The 16,979-nt window shown below is 46.4% G+C and overlaps 1 protein-coding gene across 1 annotated transcript; it reads right to left on the reverse strand.

Moving 5' to 3' along the window:
• Nucleotides 1-3,613: 3,613 nt before the first annotated feature.
• Nucleotides 3,614-3,825, reverse strand: LOC123835422 (protein CEBPZOS-like). The gene has a single exon (XM_045864464.2). It carries the CDS (start codon nt 3,818-3,820, stop codon nt 3,614-3,616), a length of 207 nt encoding a protein of 68 aa, XP_045720420.1. The 5' UTR covers nt 3,821-3,825.
• Between the last annotated feature and the right edge of the window lie 13,154 nt (nt 3,826-16,979).

A 16,979-nucleotide genomic window follows, 5' to 3' on the forward strand; every position in this document is an offset into this window, starting at 1 on the left:
TGAAGGCTTCACTGGGGCTGGATGACCTGCGTCCATGTGGCTCACTCACATGACTGACCAGTTGATGTTGGCTTTGGCGGGAGGCCTCTGTTCTCCACTGTGTGGAGCTCTCCACAGGGTTGCTTGAGGATCCTCATGACTTGACTGTCTGGCTCCCCCAGAGTAAGGGATCCATGAGAGAGCCAGGTGTGAGTAGCGATGTTTTATGGCCAGGACTTGGAAGTCACACAGCACCCGTTTACAGTAATCTGTTCATCATGTGGTCAGTCCTGATGTGCTGTGGGAAGAGAACACACAAGGGTGTGAGCATGAGGAGGTGAGGCTCCGGGGAACCATCTTGGAGGCTGATAGCATGTTTCCATAACAGAATTCAGTGCTTTGGTGTTCCGCCGCATTCATTTATTTATGGTGTCTTTCTGTGCCCCAGCCACATGCCAGCCCTGTGTTAGGTGCTGGGAATGTGGCTGTGAATAGGACAGACAAGGTCCCTGCCTCATGGGGCCCATAGTCTAGCAGGGGAGATAGATATTAACCCCCAAATCATGATTCCATTACAATTTTCATAAATGCTATGAAAGAAAGGAAGGAAAGGAAGGAGGTTCAATGAGAACATATGATGAGGGGTCCTCCTGTAGCCTGGGGTGGGGATGCAAGGTGGGTTTCCCTAAGATTGTTCTCTCCTCTGTGCTTCGGGGCACTTTGCACTGAGGTCCACCCTGGTGCTGCTTCAGCCAGTTTTTTCTCCACCCCTAGCTCCCCACCAAATAGTGAGCACCTCAGAAGCAAAGATCTCCCCTCGATGCAGCTCCGTGTCCCCAGTGCCTGGCCCAGAGCTGAACACACACTAGGGGTTCAACACGTGGGAGCTGAGTGACTGTGTGATCTGATGCCTGCAGAGACCTCTTCTCCTCAGAGGCTGTGTTTGGGGCCAGGGAGAGGGTAAGTGTGGAAGAGGTAGGATCCAATCGAGGATGAAATAGAGTTATTCGGCCACCCTCCTGTGCAGGTACTACTCTTTAACGGCCTCTGCCCCCATGTGGCTGTTTTCAGTAGCAGCAGGAAAAGAGCCCCCACAGTTGAATTCTGACTTGGAGGCTGTGATCCAATGGGGACCTAACTAGCATTGTGGTGGTGCCTTGGGTTTCCTTGGCTTCGGCTCATTCACCAATAGAAACTGGCTGTTTTGGCTGCAGTGAGAATGATAGTCATTATCACATAGCTCCTGCTTAATGTGTGCTTATTATGTGCTGGGCACGGCAATGTGCATTCTCGCCATCGCCTTACATCTTAGGGCCTTTGCATTTGCTACCGCCTCAGCCTGCTGTGCTTTTCTCTGGACACCTCCACTTCCTGTGGGTACCTGCTCAGATCTCCTTCTCATCAGAGGCCCTACCTGACCATCCTGTGTCAAGTTGCACACCAGGCCCCCTTCATCTTCTCACCTGGCTGCACTTCTAATCTTTGTTGTACTAATCACATCTACTTATTTTAACTACGGACTCTGGGGGCACCTGGGTGGCTCAGTTGGTTAAAAATCTGACTCTTGGTTTCAGCTCAGGTCATGATCTCAGGGTCCTGGGATCAAGCCCCACATTAGGGCTCCATGCTTAGCAGGGAGTCTGCTTGAGATTCTCTCTCTCCCCCTCTCTTCCTTTCCCCACTCATGCTCTTTCTCTCTCTCTAAAAATAAATAAATAAATCTTAAAAAAAATATGATCTCTTAGTCTTAGTCTGCTTGGGTTTCTATAACAAAAATACCATAGACTGGGGGGTTTAAACAACAGACATTTATTTCTCACAGTTTGGAGGCCTGGAAGTCCAAGATCAAGGCACCAGTGGGTCCAGTTCTTGGTGAGGGCCCAGTTCCTGACTAGTAGATAGCTGCCTTCTTGTTGTATCCTCACATGGCCAAGAAAGAGAGGGGGCGATTTCTCTTCCTCTTTTTATAAGGGAACTAATCCCATCATGGGGGCTCTACCCTCATGACCCAATCACCTCCTGAAGACCCCACCTCAGAGTACCATCATATTAGGGCTTCAGTGTATGAATTTTGGGGAGACACATTCAGTTCATAGCACACAAACATTCGGTTCATAGCACATAGAGAGATAAATAAAAGGATCACAGTGTTTGTCCAGGGGAGTAAAACATGGAAATTTTCTGTATTAGCTGAAATATAAAATTTCACAGTGTGAACAGAAGTCCTGTTGAAAGCCTCATCCCTTTATAAATTACAGAGTGTTTTTTTATGAGGTAGCTCATTTAGCTCTTTCTTAAAACAACAACGTGAGGAAGGCAGGACATGTATCCTGCTTTTAAAGCTGTTTTCTAGAAGCAGCTCTGGCCCTGAGAGGCTGAATGAGGGAGTCAGAACCAGGCAGAGAGAGGCTGGCATTCACATCAAGCCCTGGAATCCTAAATGCAGAGCTTTGTCTCCGTACTGTGTTATCAGTGATAAACCACAGTGGACATCAAGGTCTGCAGTCCTATGAAAATGACTCTCATAAGGCAGCTTTGCTAACACCCTGCCCAAAGTGAGTAGACACAACTGTTTCCATTGGCTGTGTTTGTCTTTGGCCTTTCTTTTGAGGTTCCCTTTTGCAGGGCTGTGCAGAGGCCAGCTGAGGGAATGGTGGAGATGCTAAGGCAGTGTATTTCTTCAAATCTCACCATGAATTTATATTTAATTTCGTCAGGGAGTCCTACTCTGCTCCCTAATCTAAAATATGCACCCCTACAACCTTCCTCTCTCTAAGAGTACCCTGGAATTTTCTGTCATAGTGCTCATTACGATCCTTAGCTAGACTCCAAGCTCATTAGCAGAAAAACCTTAAGAGGGAGAAGGTAAAAACTGCTGCGATCCTGTAGGCAGTCAGGGGATGTGAGATCGGTGTGTGTGCTGGGAAGAGAAAGAGGGAATTGTATAGGAAACAAACTGAGGGTTGCTGGGGGAGAGGTGGGTGGAGGAATGGGGTAACAGGTGATGAGCATTAAGGAGGACACTTGGTGTCATGAGCACTGGGTGTTACATGCAACTGATGAATCGCAACCACCCTCTCTGAAAATGGATAACGATCAGTTTGCCCTAAATGCTTCATCTCTTGCTGGGTGACCAGTAGATTGTAGTATGTTTTAATAGTTTTTTCTTAATTAATAAAGTTGGCCTCCGATGGCTGGCTCCCTGGGAGTGCTCTTCATCTCCAGCTTGTCCTCTTCCACCTCCTCCCAGAGACCACATTTCGGTCCTCCTTGCCCCCTTTTCTAAGTCAGTTTTTCTAAGATAAGATCCTGTATGCACAGTTTTTGTCCATCTCTCAGTATTTTTTTTCTTCTCCTAGGCTTTTATTTGTTAAACAGTAGTCTTTAATAATAAATGCCAAAGGAAAGCAACAAACAAAAGCAGGGGATTTGCATAGTGGATGGGAAATGACTGTGAGCCACGGCAGACCAGAAGTTCCTGTTTTGTTCTGTGGGGCCAGGAGTCTGCAATGTGGTGTGCTCATCTTTCTTCTCCCCCACAAAGGTCTCAAACGCCTTAGGTGGGAGGCTGAACGTGATGACTGGTCCTAATTTTTGCTGTTCAACCATTTTTCTTGATCTTGCTTGATCTTGATCAGAGGACTCCGTACATTCCAGACTGTTCAATGGATTTGTAATAAACTTCCAAGATGAAGGGAAATTTCTTGCTCATTGTTTGCCTGAAATCTTGGCTTGTGTTCATCTTATAAAACAAAAAATATGCTCCAAAAATGCCCAAGAGTTCAACTACTAAAACTCCTTCAAAGATCTTCTTTGCCACTGGTTCCATAGTGTGGGCCATCCTGAGGTGCTTACATGCAGGCATCTCTCAGTTTTTTTCCTTATTAGTACTAAAATGAAAGGACCAGAGCAAGGTTTTGACCTCCTGTGATTCCAGAGTTATCTGGAACCAGAATCCCAAGATACTAATTCATGCATTTCTGCAGTAGATGGTTACTGAGATTCATGTGTCATGCGTGCACTTAGCTGTGAAGATAAAAAGGGGATTAAGAGCATGACCCTACTTTCATGGAACACACATATTGTTGGAAAGGTAGACCCTAAAGAAATAACACTGACACCATCATCTACCTTTCATTGAGTATCTCATCGTGATTGTGTGCTAAGATGGTGCTGAGTGTTCCCCACGTCATCTTCCACCCTGACAGCCTTTAGAGGTAAGTATTATGACTTAAAAGTGCACATGAGCAAAATGACTTGGAGAGGTTTGGTAACACAGCAGAGAAGCCAGGATTCCAGGTGAGGTCCATCTGACTCTAAAGCCTGCAGTCTCTCCACCTGCTGTGACAGAAAACTGCTGTCAGGAGGACAGCAGCGGATCACAGAGGGACTTGTTCACTGGGGGCAATTGCATTTGGTCTCTGATGTGTGAGTGGGCATTCGTTAGTTGGAAAAAGTGGACAAGGACATGAAAGTCAAAGAAGGGCATGAATAAAGGCCTGGGGTAGAAAAGTGTCCAGAGTAGGACCCACAGGTGGAGAGCTCAGGATGGCTGGTGTGCAGGGGTGTGTGGCGAGTGGTGGGGGCTGAGGCCAGAGAGGGGGGCTGGGGCCACATTGTGCATTGGCATCTGGGCACGGACTCTGTCCTGTGGAGCAGGCCATGGGGAGACTACAGATAATATACAAGATAGGACAAGATGGAAAAGTGACAACTCAGAAGCCTTCAGAGGCCAGACAGTAGCATAAGCCAGGCAGTAGGCTGGTTCATATTTGTTGAGGGGACTTAGTGCCAGGCACTATTCTGAGTTCTGGGCATACAGAGCATAGGCTGCTGGAAGCTTGCCTTCAGGGAGCTAATACCCTCTTGTGTCCATGTCTGTGATGGAGAAGTGTTTTAACTCCAGATACTGACAGGTGCTTGAGAGAGGATGATGGTCAGAGAAGGCTCTGGGGCCCTGGCATTTGGGTTGAGACCTGAAAGGTGAGGGGGCTTCTGTGTAAGGGATGAGATCTATAAGAGGCAGGGTATGTGGTGGCTCCAGAGCAAGGCCCTGGAACTAGACTGCACAGTAATGAATCTGGTTCTGCCATTTCCCAGCTGTGTGGCCTCAGGGAGGTCACCTAACCTCCCTGTGCCTCAGGTACCTCATCTATTAAGTGGGGATAACAATAGCCCGACCCCCTAGGGTCGTGAAGAGAACTGCATGAGTTAGCACATGTAAAATGCTTCGACTGGCACCTGACATGGAAGGGCCTGGAAGGGGAGCCAATACTATTGGAATCCTTGTTACCAGGAGCACAGCATTCCAAGCAGGAGGAGCAAGTGAAAAGGCACTGACATGGGAATAGGTTTTGGTGGCTTTGGGAGGGAGAAAGGAGGCTAGTGTAGCTGCAGCTTAGTCAACTAGCAGACGAGGAGAGGAGAGGAGGTCAGATCAGGGAGGAATATGTAGGCAGTGATTTGAACACGGTGAGAAGCGCTGGAGGGATTTAAGCAGGGAAGCCGTGCAGTCTGATGGACTGGTGGCAGGCGGAGAAGGGGTGAGAGTGGAGCGGGAGACCCCGGGATGATGTTGGGGTCCTCTAAACAAAGGGCCCTTGATGCTTGGACCCGAGTTTTAGGAGAGGAGCTAGAAGGAGTGATAGGAGTTAGCATATGTTTTAGAGGTAAGGGCTATAGGTTTTATTGGCAGAAGGGCTATGGGTATGACAGAAGGAATGGAAATAAGTGTAACTTCACACATTTTTGTCCTGATCAACTGTGGTGGGGAAAGGAGCGTCGGGGAGGGTGGTGGCATTGATGGAGATGGGGAAGCCTGGGGAAGAGCAGATTTCTGGGAGAAATACAGTTCTCCTTGGCCATGTGCAGTCTGAGAGTCCTAATGCACGTGTCTCAGGTAGGTAGCTGGGATGTAGCCCGGCTGGTGTGAGCAGCAGGGATTCATGCCACTGTGGCGAACTGTTCCTAAGGGAATTCAGATCATTTACTTTTAGACACTTGCTTGCCAAGCTCAATACACCTGCCTCCAATTTGTGACTCCCCCCAAATGTTTCCCAAACTTCCATCCAGCCGAGAAGATAAATTGCCAAGCTAAGACCCAGCCTTTAGCTGGTTGGTAGTGGGGCTCTTTGGTGTCTGCAGAGGAGGAGAGCTCCTAGCAGCCTGCCGGTCTCTGTCTCAGCGCCTCTGTGGCTTCATGGCCGGACCTGGCTTCCTCCACTCCTTCTCCAGCCCTTTACTCAGCTGGTGCTGCCCTGTGTTCAGGCCCTGCTCGAGTCCGGAGGGAAATGGGCAGATACAGGCTCTGCTGTGGGGAGCTCAGCCCAGTGGGCATCTGAGTTCCTGTTCAAGGGTACAGTGACCTGTGCCTAGTTTTATTTGTTTGATGCCTTTGATCGGCTCAGCCTGCAGCCAGTCAGTAAGGGCGTGATGATCTACGCTGCTGGACAGAACAGTGCCAGCAGCGCATGCCTGAGCCAAGCTTGGGAGCTGAGTGTGCATACTAGCTCTTCGGGGCTCAAGGTCCTGCAAGGAGCGTGCATGAAGATGGAGCAGCTCCAGCGAGTCCTGGCTGGAGGTTGACTTCTTACCTTGGATCTGGGGAGCTCTTTGCTCATTTTAGGCTTTGCACCCTGCTGGCGGCATGCTCGGGGTGGGGAGTGATTTTCTCATTCAGCTCTGTTCTTTGTCAGGCCCATGGAGGGGTCTGAGCTTCCCTCTCCCATTCTGCTTGGACCCTCCCTCTCACATGCATACACTCTCAGTGTCTGTCCTTCAGTAGGTTTCAAAGTCATGCTGTGAACAGTTCTTTCTCACAAAACTGCTGAAAGAAACCAAGGGAATTTGACATTAGATTCCATTGGTATGCGTTTTCAAAACCATGCTGGGGCTTTCCAAAGAGCTCTTAGAAAGTGTGCCTGGCTGTTCCTTTTCAAAGTGGGTTATGTCCTTTAACACCTTGCTATTCAGAGTGGGGTTCCAGGACTATCAGCATCACCTGGGAGCTTGTTTGAAATGCAGAGTGTCAGGCCCCACTCCTGATCAATTGAAACAGGATCTGCATTTTAACAAGATCCTCAAGTGATTTTTATGCACAGTAAATTCTGAGGTGAGGTGCTTCAGACAGCAGCCTTCTGGAAAATGCTTGGTCTTGGACAGCTCCTGATTATACAGTCCAGAAAATGGTTCCCAGGTTCCCTTTGTCTCCTGAGAAGATGGGGATCTGGCTTAGCCTGAAGATCATTGTGAAGGTGAATGTTGTTAAGCAGTCGGTTGCTGAGGCTTATTTAAAATAACACATATGGGGGCACCTGGGTGGCTCAGTCGGTTAAGCATCTGCCTTTGGCTCAGGTCATGATCTCAGGGTCCTGGGATCGAGTCCCGCATCGGGCTCTCTGCTCAGTGGGGAGTCTGCTTTTCCCTCTTCCTCTTCCCTTCCCCCCCGCTTGTGTTCTCTCTTGCTCTCTCTCTCTCTCAAATAAGTAAATAAAATCTTAAAAAAAAATAACACATATATTCTCTTTTTTTGGCAATGATTTAAGTGACTTGACTTTTGTGGGTGAAGGCCTCCAGTTATTTTTGTCAAATGAGGAGGGAACTGGGTGTGTCATTCCGGGGATGAGAGGGCTCAAGGGGCTTGAGGCTAGGACAGTTATCATCGAATGTTGATTGAGCCCTCAGATTTCATCATCACGAAGAGCCCTTTAAGATTGTATAATGGGTTAAAGGTGAAGGAGCCTATCTCCAGAGGGGGTGTGCTCCCATCCCTAGGGGCGATTCAGGCATGAGCTTGCCATCCACTTGTCCGGGATGTTATAGGGGATCCAAGCAGGACATGTGGAGCTGGACTGGACGCCTTTTAACATGCATTCCAGCTGTGGGAACTACAAAGAAAAGAGAAGGGCTCACAGAACTGAGTTTCAAGCCCAGCTTTTCCATTTACTAGCCCTGATTTGGACAAGTCACTTACCTTTTCTAAGCCTCAGTTCCCTCATCTGAAAATAGGGATAATAATACTCATCTCATGGGCTGGTGTGAACATTAAATGAAAATTATGGACCTAAAGTTCCTACCAGTGCCTAGCATGATGTGGAAGTGTAATATATTTTCGTGTCTCTTCTCTTCTTCTCTGTACTTTTCTTTGCCTTGTCTGGAGTGAACTGTAATTAGTGAACAGTTGAACAGACAGCTTGATATTGGAATTTAATCTCATATAGTTCTGATTCTTGTTCTTCTGTGGACAAGGACCTTTCATTTAGCATTCAACATAGTTTGGATCAGGTCAAGTATTAATATTATGTTTCCCCAACTTGGCCTCAGGCTCTGTGAGGTCAGGGCCTCGTACCTTGGCCAGGTGGTTTCCACAGAAATACCAGGCACCATGATACATTCATATTACAACACCTCTCATAATCTGTGTCAGGAAGCTCCGTGCCCGACCTTTGGGTCTCAGCTGGACTCCTGGCCACCCAAGGTCCATCCTTGCATCCAGCACAGCAATGGGGAGGAGGGGGCTCAGGGATACTCAGCAGAGGTTAATCAGTTGTTTGATCTAAGTCACAGGAAGCCGTGAAAAGTCGGTTTGAAACCGTGAAAAGTCAGTTTGAAACCCTAGAACTTGGAAAGAGGGATCAAGAAAAGGAAGCAAGGAAGTGATTGAAATAAGTAAATTTCACTTTTTCTTAATATCCCACTTTGTTCCATAAAGGATTGGTGCATACTGCAAAATAGAAATAAAATATCACTTGTGGAACAAGGTAGGATATAGGTAAATAAGCAAATGTATAAAATCAGGACCAGGGAAGAAAGAAATACATTGCATGAGTCTTCCCATATGACCCAAATTCCTCCAAATAAAAAAAAAGAAAGTAAAGGAAATATGTTTCCCAAGCTGTCTTCTCAGGCTGGCAAAGGCTTGTATGATTTTCCTTCTGTCTGTGTTTCATTGCACCCTGGGCTGAGTGAGCCAGTGAGCCATTCTGCTCTCTGGCAGGCAAGCCTTGCCCCCTGTAAGGATTTGCCCATTATGCTAGGAGAGAAGGGCCTGGGAGGTGCACCATCCCTGCCACTCTCAAATTATCAGCCCTGATGAGTCATCACTACAAATCGGTTTTATTTTCTGTTGTGCGAGAGCTTGATTCAGAGTCAATTTGACAGCCAAATTGGCCCGGAAGGTATAATGAGGCGATGCCGAGCATCTCTGAATATAGAAGGGGGGAAAGGAACAGGCTGAGGGGTGGTGATGTCTTTTATGTCGTTTGGGCACAAATTCCAGCTGGATTGCAGAGCTCTGTTCTGTTTAAGGAACAGGAGAGCAGGGTGCATTCCTCTGCGAGCTGCTAACTTGAAGCTAAGTGGAGAGGAGACAAGGGCCTCTCCACCAGGTCTGGGTGGTAGTCGGGCTCAGCAAACAGTACTAACACTCAGGTGTTGAAAGTGTGATGGACAGCACAAGGGTTAGGAGCGCTGGCTCTGGAGTAAGGTAGCACTGGATTCACTTTCCAAATCTGCCCCTCACTAGTTGTTCCATCTCAGGCGATTTACGTAAGTTCTCAAAGACTTAGTTTCCACATCTGGAAAATGGGAAAATACTAGCAGGATCCTCAGAGAGTTGCTGTGAAGATAAAATTAGGTAATGGATGAGCAGCACTTAGTCTGGTCCTTAGTTATTCTATAGCTAGCATTTCTCATTTTAATCAACCCCAATAACATGTTTTATATAAGTATTTAACTCAGTTATCTTTGTGAATTATACATGTTGTGGCCCTGTTCTCTGATGTGCAATGTAAGCTGGCAGGGACTCTTCCATGTACCCATCCGCCCTTCCTCTCCAGCCTCCCCCGCCCCGCCCACCGCAGGCTTTGATAATACGTCAGACTGGGCATCAGAAGCCTCCTTAACTCAGCACTTTTACATTTTTGTGCTTAAAATGGATCCTGGGGTTGTCAGGCATTGATATTTATCAAACCCAGCAGTGGAAAAGGAAGCCAGACCCTTTACTTCCCCCTTGACACCCCACGATGTGGGAGTTGAAGAGATTGACTGCATCCCTTTTCCTGAGAATGCTGGGCTAGGAGCTGGAGACACGGATGACGTTTCCGACTCTGCTACTTAGTTCTGGTCTGATCTTGGACAAGTCACTTGATCTCTTGGAATGTCAGTTTCCTCACCCGTTAAAGAGAATAGGCCTCCTGGGGCTGTTTTTATGAGTTGTCGTGCTTCTCATGCTAACGTGAATTTGATTCTTGTTGCTATTCCCTTGTCCCTATTTTCTACCTAGGGAGGATAGAAGACAGTTAGGGAGTCAGCTGGTAGCTGGGGCTCTTGCATGAACAAGGCACTGAAGCTCCTTCCTTTTTGCCTGGCGTCTCCCTCTTCTGGATGCTGTTGCTGTGAGTCCTGGTGTCACCACCCGCCTCACAGAAGGACCCCTCTCTACTGACAGTCTCTGGGCTTGTGCCAGGTAGGAGGTCCCAGGCAAGTGACCTCCTCCACTCTCTGTAGGCCAGTAGGTGGCTCTTACGGGGGCTAGGGGCATGAGAGAGAGGGGCAGCCCTCACTAAGACGTTTCTGCCCATGTAGCCCTCTCCAGAGCATGGCTCCTATCTGCCTACCCTTCGTGGAAAGCAGAGAGGCTAAATGGAAAGAACACAGACTTTGGAGCGTGGTACACCTGGCTTTGGATTGGAGTTCTGCCACACAACCGTGTGGTCTTAGAAAAGTTACATGTCCTTTCTGAATTCCAGTGGCCCGATTCTGTATCAAATGGGAATGGCAGTCTTACTCAGTGTGAAGGCAGGGGCCAGGACTGGTTGTTCACAGCCTTCCCCGGTATCTACAGTTTAGTCAGTGCTTGACGAATATTTCTAAATATTTCTGAAGGGCTCAATTGATACTTATAGCACATAGAACTGCTCACTGTGTGCTAGGATCCTTGTACCTTCCCCTCCACGTCTCCTTCCAATTCTTGGCCCCCATTGCACTCTGCACGGTAGGTTGGTAGAAGGTTGGCCATTGATTCGTATGATAAATATTGTGTGCCAGGCATCTAGGCACTGGGGATGTAGAAGTTCTTTCATTGGCAGAGAATCCATGCTCTGAGTTTGGATCACATCACCATGATCATATGATCATGATCATGGCCTTCTTCCCTGGTGCTGGTCCAGAGAACCCATTGTAGTGGAAGGAGGAAGGCAATGAGCCCTATGAGGAAAGCACAGAGCATATGAGAAGGTGACAGTGCTGTGGGGAGGAATAGAGCAGGGAAGGGGAATGGGGACAGAGGAAGAGGGGAAGTCGGGAGTTGTGATCTTAGTAATGTGATCACCGAAGTCCTTACTTAGAAGGGGACAGCTAAGCAAAGATGATGATCTTGGACCAAGTCTCTTTCTCCCCAGCACCCATCCAGTTTTCCTTGCTGGGTTTGGCAAGCTGGAGGCAGTGTGAGGTGAGGCCAGTCAGCTGCATCTTTTACAGTAACTTAGGAAGGTACCAGAACCTCATTCTAAGGCTCTCTTCTCTGGGAGTCCTTTGTGCTGGCTTTCCAGCCCACCAGGCTTCCCAAAGGACCTCACCTCGAGAGGGTCCCTGGGCTGGCCTCAGAGATGGTGGTAAAGCAGCAGACAGAATCTGCATTGGGCAGATTTCCCTCCAGGAAGGCAGACTCTTTTCCCAGCTTGCTTGCTAACTGTGTGTTGGCCCTGGCACCCAGCCCCCCAGCTGCGTTTATATTCGCCCAGGTGCCAGAGCCTTCAAAACAAGGGTGGCAGTGTTTTTGGTGCTAGTTTTGGTTACAAAGCAGTGTGCACCTGCCCAGGCCACCGCCACAACTATTTGGACCACCCTCCCTCCTGTTCTGATGGCCTGGGTTATTTGTAGCTGAGCTGGGACATCAGTACCACCTTCATTGTCTGGGGCTGGGGTGCTCATTGTTCTGAGTTAATGTCCTGTCTCTCCTGCTTCCCTCCCAATGGTCTCCATGGCAAGCCCTTCCTTTAAGATTTGCTTCTGGCCATTTTGGTTTTTTTTTGGTGGGGGGGAAATACAACAGACATACCAGGGGCACACTTCATTTAGAATGCTGCTTTTCACATGTGAGTGTAGCTTCTGACGCAATTGATGAAAACCCAGACTCCTGTTCCTGCTTGCAGGGATTCTGATTCAGTGTTTCTGGGATGGGACCAACGAATCTGGATCATCATCATCATCATTATCATTTTAAGTCAGTTCCCAAGCTCGTCAGGCTGGGATAAACCCAGATTGAAAGGCATCGCTTTTCCCCCTAACTTATTTGTATGTCAAGACTGAGTGAAATCAACTGTTGCAGTCCACCCAGGGCCTTGCCCAGTGCTGAGCTCATAGTTGGTGCTCAGGACACATGTGGAAGTTTGGAGGCAGTCGTTTTATAAGAAACCCTTTATAATGTGAAGAGCTGCTCACTAATGTGTCCCCATACTTATGTTTGCAGTCTTAACAGTTGATTTTTTCTTAAAGCAGAGGCATGTCTCTGTTCACGATTTTAATGACAAAACAAAAGCATCCTGAAAAGAAGAATTGAATAGGGGTAATTATTTTTGAAAGAATTTGAGCCACACCTTCCTTCCTGAATGTTGCTTTGATAAAGATGTATGAAGTTACATCAGCTATTAGTACTTCTCAGCTGCTCAGTGGAATCAGCTAGCAGCTTAATAGGTATGATGCTTGGGTCCCATCCCCAAGGCTCTGTTTAATTGGGCTGGGGTGTGGCCTAGGCATCAGGATTTTAAGAAGTTCCCTAAGTAATTCTAATGTGCAGCCAGGGCTACAAATCCCTGACCTAGAAAGTGTGGAACTCCTTGGAGAGCAGAGTGGGAGATTTGTTTCTTGAGTCTTACAGGGAGTCCTCTTGGATTAGAGATGGAAAATCTCCTGGATTCTGTGATCTAAGCCTGCTCTGGAATCTGAATCTAAAACATACATAATTTATATAAATAAATAGACATACACACACAGTATCTAAAATTTTAATGTACATCAAATAATAGTCAATTGTTTTCTACCCCTTTAATAAAAACATTTTTCCTGATTATAAACATGGGGTACGAGTATCATAAACTATTGGGTTTATGCAGAAAAGTATAAAATAGGTTAAAAATCTCCCCAAATGCCAGCATACAGAAGAAATAACTATTACTATATCTGGTACACATCCTTCCACTTGTTCCTCTGTGCCTGTATAGACATGTAGCCTAGACCTACAATTCAGTGTCAATGGAATCAATGATATATACTGGTCTGGGTGTTTTGCCCAACAGTATTGATGTGGATAATTTCCCTTAAATCCTCATAATCACTTTTATGAGATTTTGTCAAATTCAAGCTCTAATTGCATCTGATAAATGGAACATCTACTTTGTTGTTAAGACTTGCTGTATATATATATTTAAAATAAAGGGCAAACAGCTGTGAATGAGGGCTCCTGTGCTGGTTGAGAAGCCCAGATGTGTCTGAGCAGTCTGTGGAGTGTGCCTGGGCAGTTTGTGGGCTGGGGACAGAGGGCTCAGCAAGCTTGGCCACAACCACTTTTTGTAGTGCTGGTCTCTGTTGAGTTTTAGTTTTATTCTTTAGGATTTTAAACAGTTTTTGTTTTCATTTGCCTTGTGGACCATGCTAAGAATATAGAACATCCAGTGCCGTCAGCAAAGAGCTGCCTCCTGAGCATGCAGGAGGCAGAACCACCTGTAGGGGACGTCTCAGTGGTGATCCATTGCTGGCCTGTGAATTGGACAGCCATTCAGTTATTGAGAAAAGCTGACAAGTTAAATTTATATTTGAAATCTCTTGATTTTTTTTTTATTCTTATGTTAATCCCCATACATTACATCATTAGTTTTAGATGAAGTGTTCCATGATTCATTGTTTGTGCACAACACCCAGTGCTCCATGCAGAACGTGCCCTCCTCAATACCCACCACCAGGCCAACCCATCCTCCCACCCCCCTCCCCCCCAGAACCCTCAGTTTGTTTTTCAGAGTCCATCGTCTCTCATGGTTCGTCTACCCCTCCGATTTCCCCCCTTCATTCTTCCCCTCCTGCTACCTTCTTTTTTTTTTTTTTCTTAACATATATTGCATTATTTGTTTCAGAGGTACAGATCTGTGATTCAACAGTCTTGCACAATTCACAGCGCTTACCAGAGCACATACCCTCCCCAGTGTCTATCACCCAGTCACCCCATCCCTCCCACCCCACCCCCCACTCCAGCAACCCTCAGTTTGTTTCCTGCGATTAAGAATTCCTCATATCAGTGAGGTCATATGATACATGTCTTTCTCTTTTTGACTTATTTCGCTCAACATAATACCCTCCAGTTCCATCCACGTCGTTGCAAATGGCAAGATCTCATTCCTTTTGATGGCTGCATAATATTCCATTGTGTATATATACTACATCTTCTTTATCCATTCATCTGTCGATGGACATCTTGGCTCTTTCCACAGTTTGGCTATTGTGGACATTGCTGCTATAAACATCGGGGTGCATGTACCCTTTCGGATCCCTACTTTTGTATCTTTGGGGTAAATACCCAGTAGTGCAATTTCTGGATCATATGGTAGCTCTATTTTCAACTTTTTGAGGAACCTCCATACTGTTTTCCAGAGTGGCTGCACCAGCTTGCATTCCCACCAACAGTGTAGGAGGGTTCCCCTTTCTTCATTTTTTTTTTAAGAGGGGGGTGGGTAGGGGCAGAGGAAGAGAGAGAATCTTATGTAGGCTCCATACCCAGCACAGAGCCCAAAGTGGGGTTCAATCTCTGACCTTGCGATCATGACCTGAGCCAAAATCAAGAGTTGGATGCTTAACCAACTGAGCCACCCAGGAGACCCTGAAATCTCTTGCTTTTTAAATGTAGACAACTAATTGTTTAAAAACATTGTGGGGCCGAACAACACACCTGGGACTTTTTAGAGTTCTCTGGAAGCCAGTCTTAGGTTCTTGGTCTACTAAGCCATCTTTGGCCGTGGTTTCGATTTAGTCTACTTGATTTAGTTCTAAAAATATTGACCTATGTGTTATTCCATGTGTCACTCGCTCAGTGTTCAAAAGACTGGAAATACAAAGATGAACAATTATGCTCCTTGTCTTGAGTGGGGTAGCTTGTAATTGAGAGGAGCTGTTCTCAATATATGGTCCCCAGGCCAGCTCCTCGGTATCACCTGGGAACTTGTTAGAAATGCACATTCTCAGGCCCCACCCCAGATTCACAGAATCAAAATTTGCATTTTAACAAATGCTGCAATCTGTTTTTTAACAAACCTTCCTGGTGGTTCTGACTCCTGCAGAAGTTTGAGAACCACTGGTCTGGGAGGGGAGTTAGGTGTATGGGCAGAGATCTATGGGATGCAGAAGCTGTGGCGAGAGTCAGGGAAGCTTTTCAGAAATGAATGGCTCCACCTGAATCTTAAAGCATGAGTAGAAGTTGGCAGGTGAAGCAGTGGAGAGGGGTGTCCCAGGGAGGGAGCAAAAGGAACAAGAGTAGGAGGAGAGAGGGTATGTAGGGTGTGTTTGGGAATTGTCAGTTTAGAGCATGTGACTGACGGATGCTCTGGCAAATAGAATGAGCTTAGAAGAATAGATGGGACCAGGTGTTGAATGCCAGGACATGTTAGGTGGATTGGGTCTTGTAAATGTTGGACATCGCTGGAGACCTTGGAGTAAGGGAGTGTGGCACTGGGTCTGCGTTTAGGAAAATAATACCGCTGGCATGGTTCAAATTCCTTCTGGGTAGAGACAATTCTCTTGGTACCCACTGGCCTAGATCTGGATTCCTGCTTCTCCTGGTGTGACTTGGATCTGGGTCAGCAATCCCCATCCTTGGATAGGGTGGTGGGGAGAGGAGGAAAAAGCTTTTGCGTGAGGAAACAGTCATTGCTGCATGTAAAATTGTGACTGCAATTGTCACATGTCACTGTGTCCTCTTCCTTCCCACAGGGAAAATGCTTATTCTCCAAGTTGAACATTTTAGTGGTTGCTGGTGTTTTCAGCAATGGCAGTGGTCTTGGTTTTCCTACTTTAAAAGCAGCCCATCACTGCAGCAAATATTTTGGGGGAAAACAAACCTTGGTCTGTTTTCTTTCTTTAGAGATCTATGGTGTCTAAAGAGGAAATAATTTGAGCTCAGGGCCCGGGAAACTCCTGTCTATACCTAACTAGGGCTTGCTTCTCCCTCCCTTTCTTGCTCTCTTTCTTTTTGAAATGCTGGGGTGTGGGAGGTAATGGGAGCAGGATGCAATGTCACCTCCCCCTGCTGGTCGTTTTGCATAACGTCTTGTTGGTAATCTACAAAGCGAGTGCGGACAATGGGCAATGCAAATGACGGAAAAGTAGACCGAGATTGGATCCATTAACTTTTAAAATCTGCCCAGTGTAGTGAATTGTGAAATCTTTATCTTTGTGAGAGGGTGAAAGGAATATATATATTTTTTACTCCTTCCATTCTTTGCAAATTGATGTAATGTTTACAAAGTAGTTATTTCTTTTGTCTGGCTACTGCAACTTTGCATACATTAATGATTACTTTAGCCATCTCTCTCATTTTTTTTTTTCTGCCTATCTAGTGAGTGTTTTTTTGTAAGCTAAAATGAACAGGTTTTTCCAGTTAATTGCTTTGGGTGCTTGGTTCAAGATGACCACAAGTATCTGTGCCTGTTTACTATGAATATATAAAACGACCAAGCTGTAATCTTTATGGGCATTAAAAGTGATACTTAAAGTGAGTGAAACTTGTGTTTCTACTTAATGACTGATCTCTATTTTTAGTCACAAAGGTGGTGTTCATAAATATAGGGGATATTCATTATGACTCTATCTACATGATAAATTATATAGAGGCTTTTCAGAGGAGGGTAAAATGCCCTGCTGAGAAGCTTTAAGGGTAAGCTTTTCTAGGGCAGTTCTCTGAACAATTCCACCCCCTCCCCCTTTTGAACTTCCCTGTTTGTGAGCATCTAAATTTAAAT

This window comes from Mirounga angustirostris, unplaced genomic scaffold (genome assembly GCF_029215605.1).
Source record: "Mirounga angustirostris isolate CCGP_5_RB_7025 unplaced genomic scaffold, mMirAng1.0.hap1 SCAF_12, whole genome shotgun sequence".
Lineage (NCBI taxonomy): Eukaryota > Metazoa > Chordata > Mammalia > Carnivora > Phocidae > Mirounga > Mirounga angustirostris.

Excerpts from the sequence above, each read along its gene's own strand:
- LOC123835422 (XM_045864464.2), bottom strand. The coding sequence starts at position 3,820 with ATGGCCCACACTATGGAACCAGTGGCAAAGAAGATCTTTGAAGGAGTT.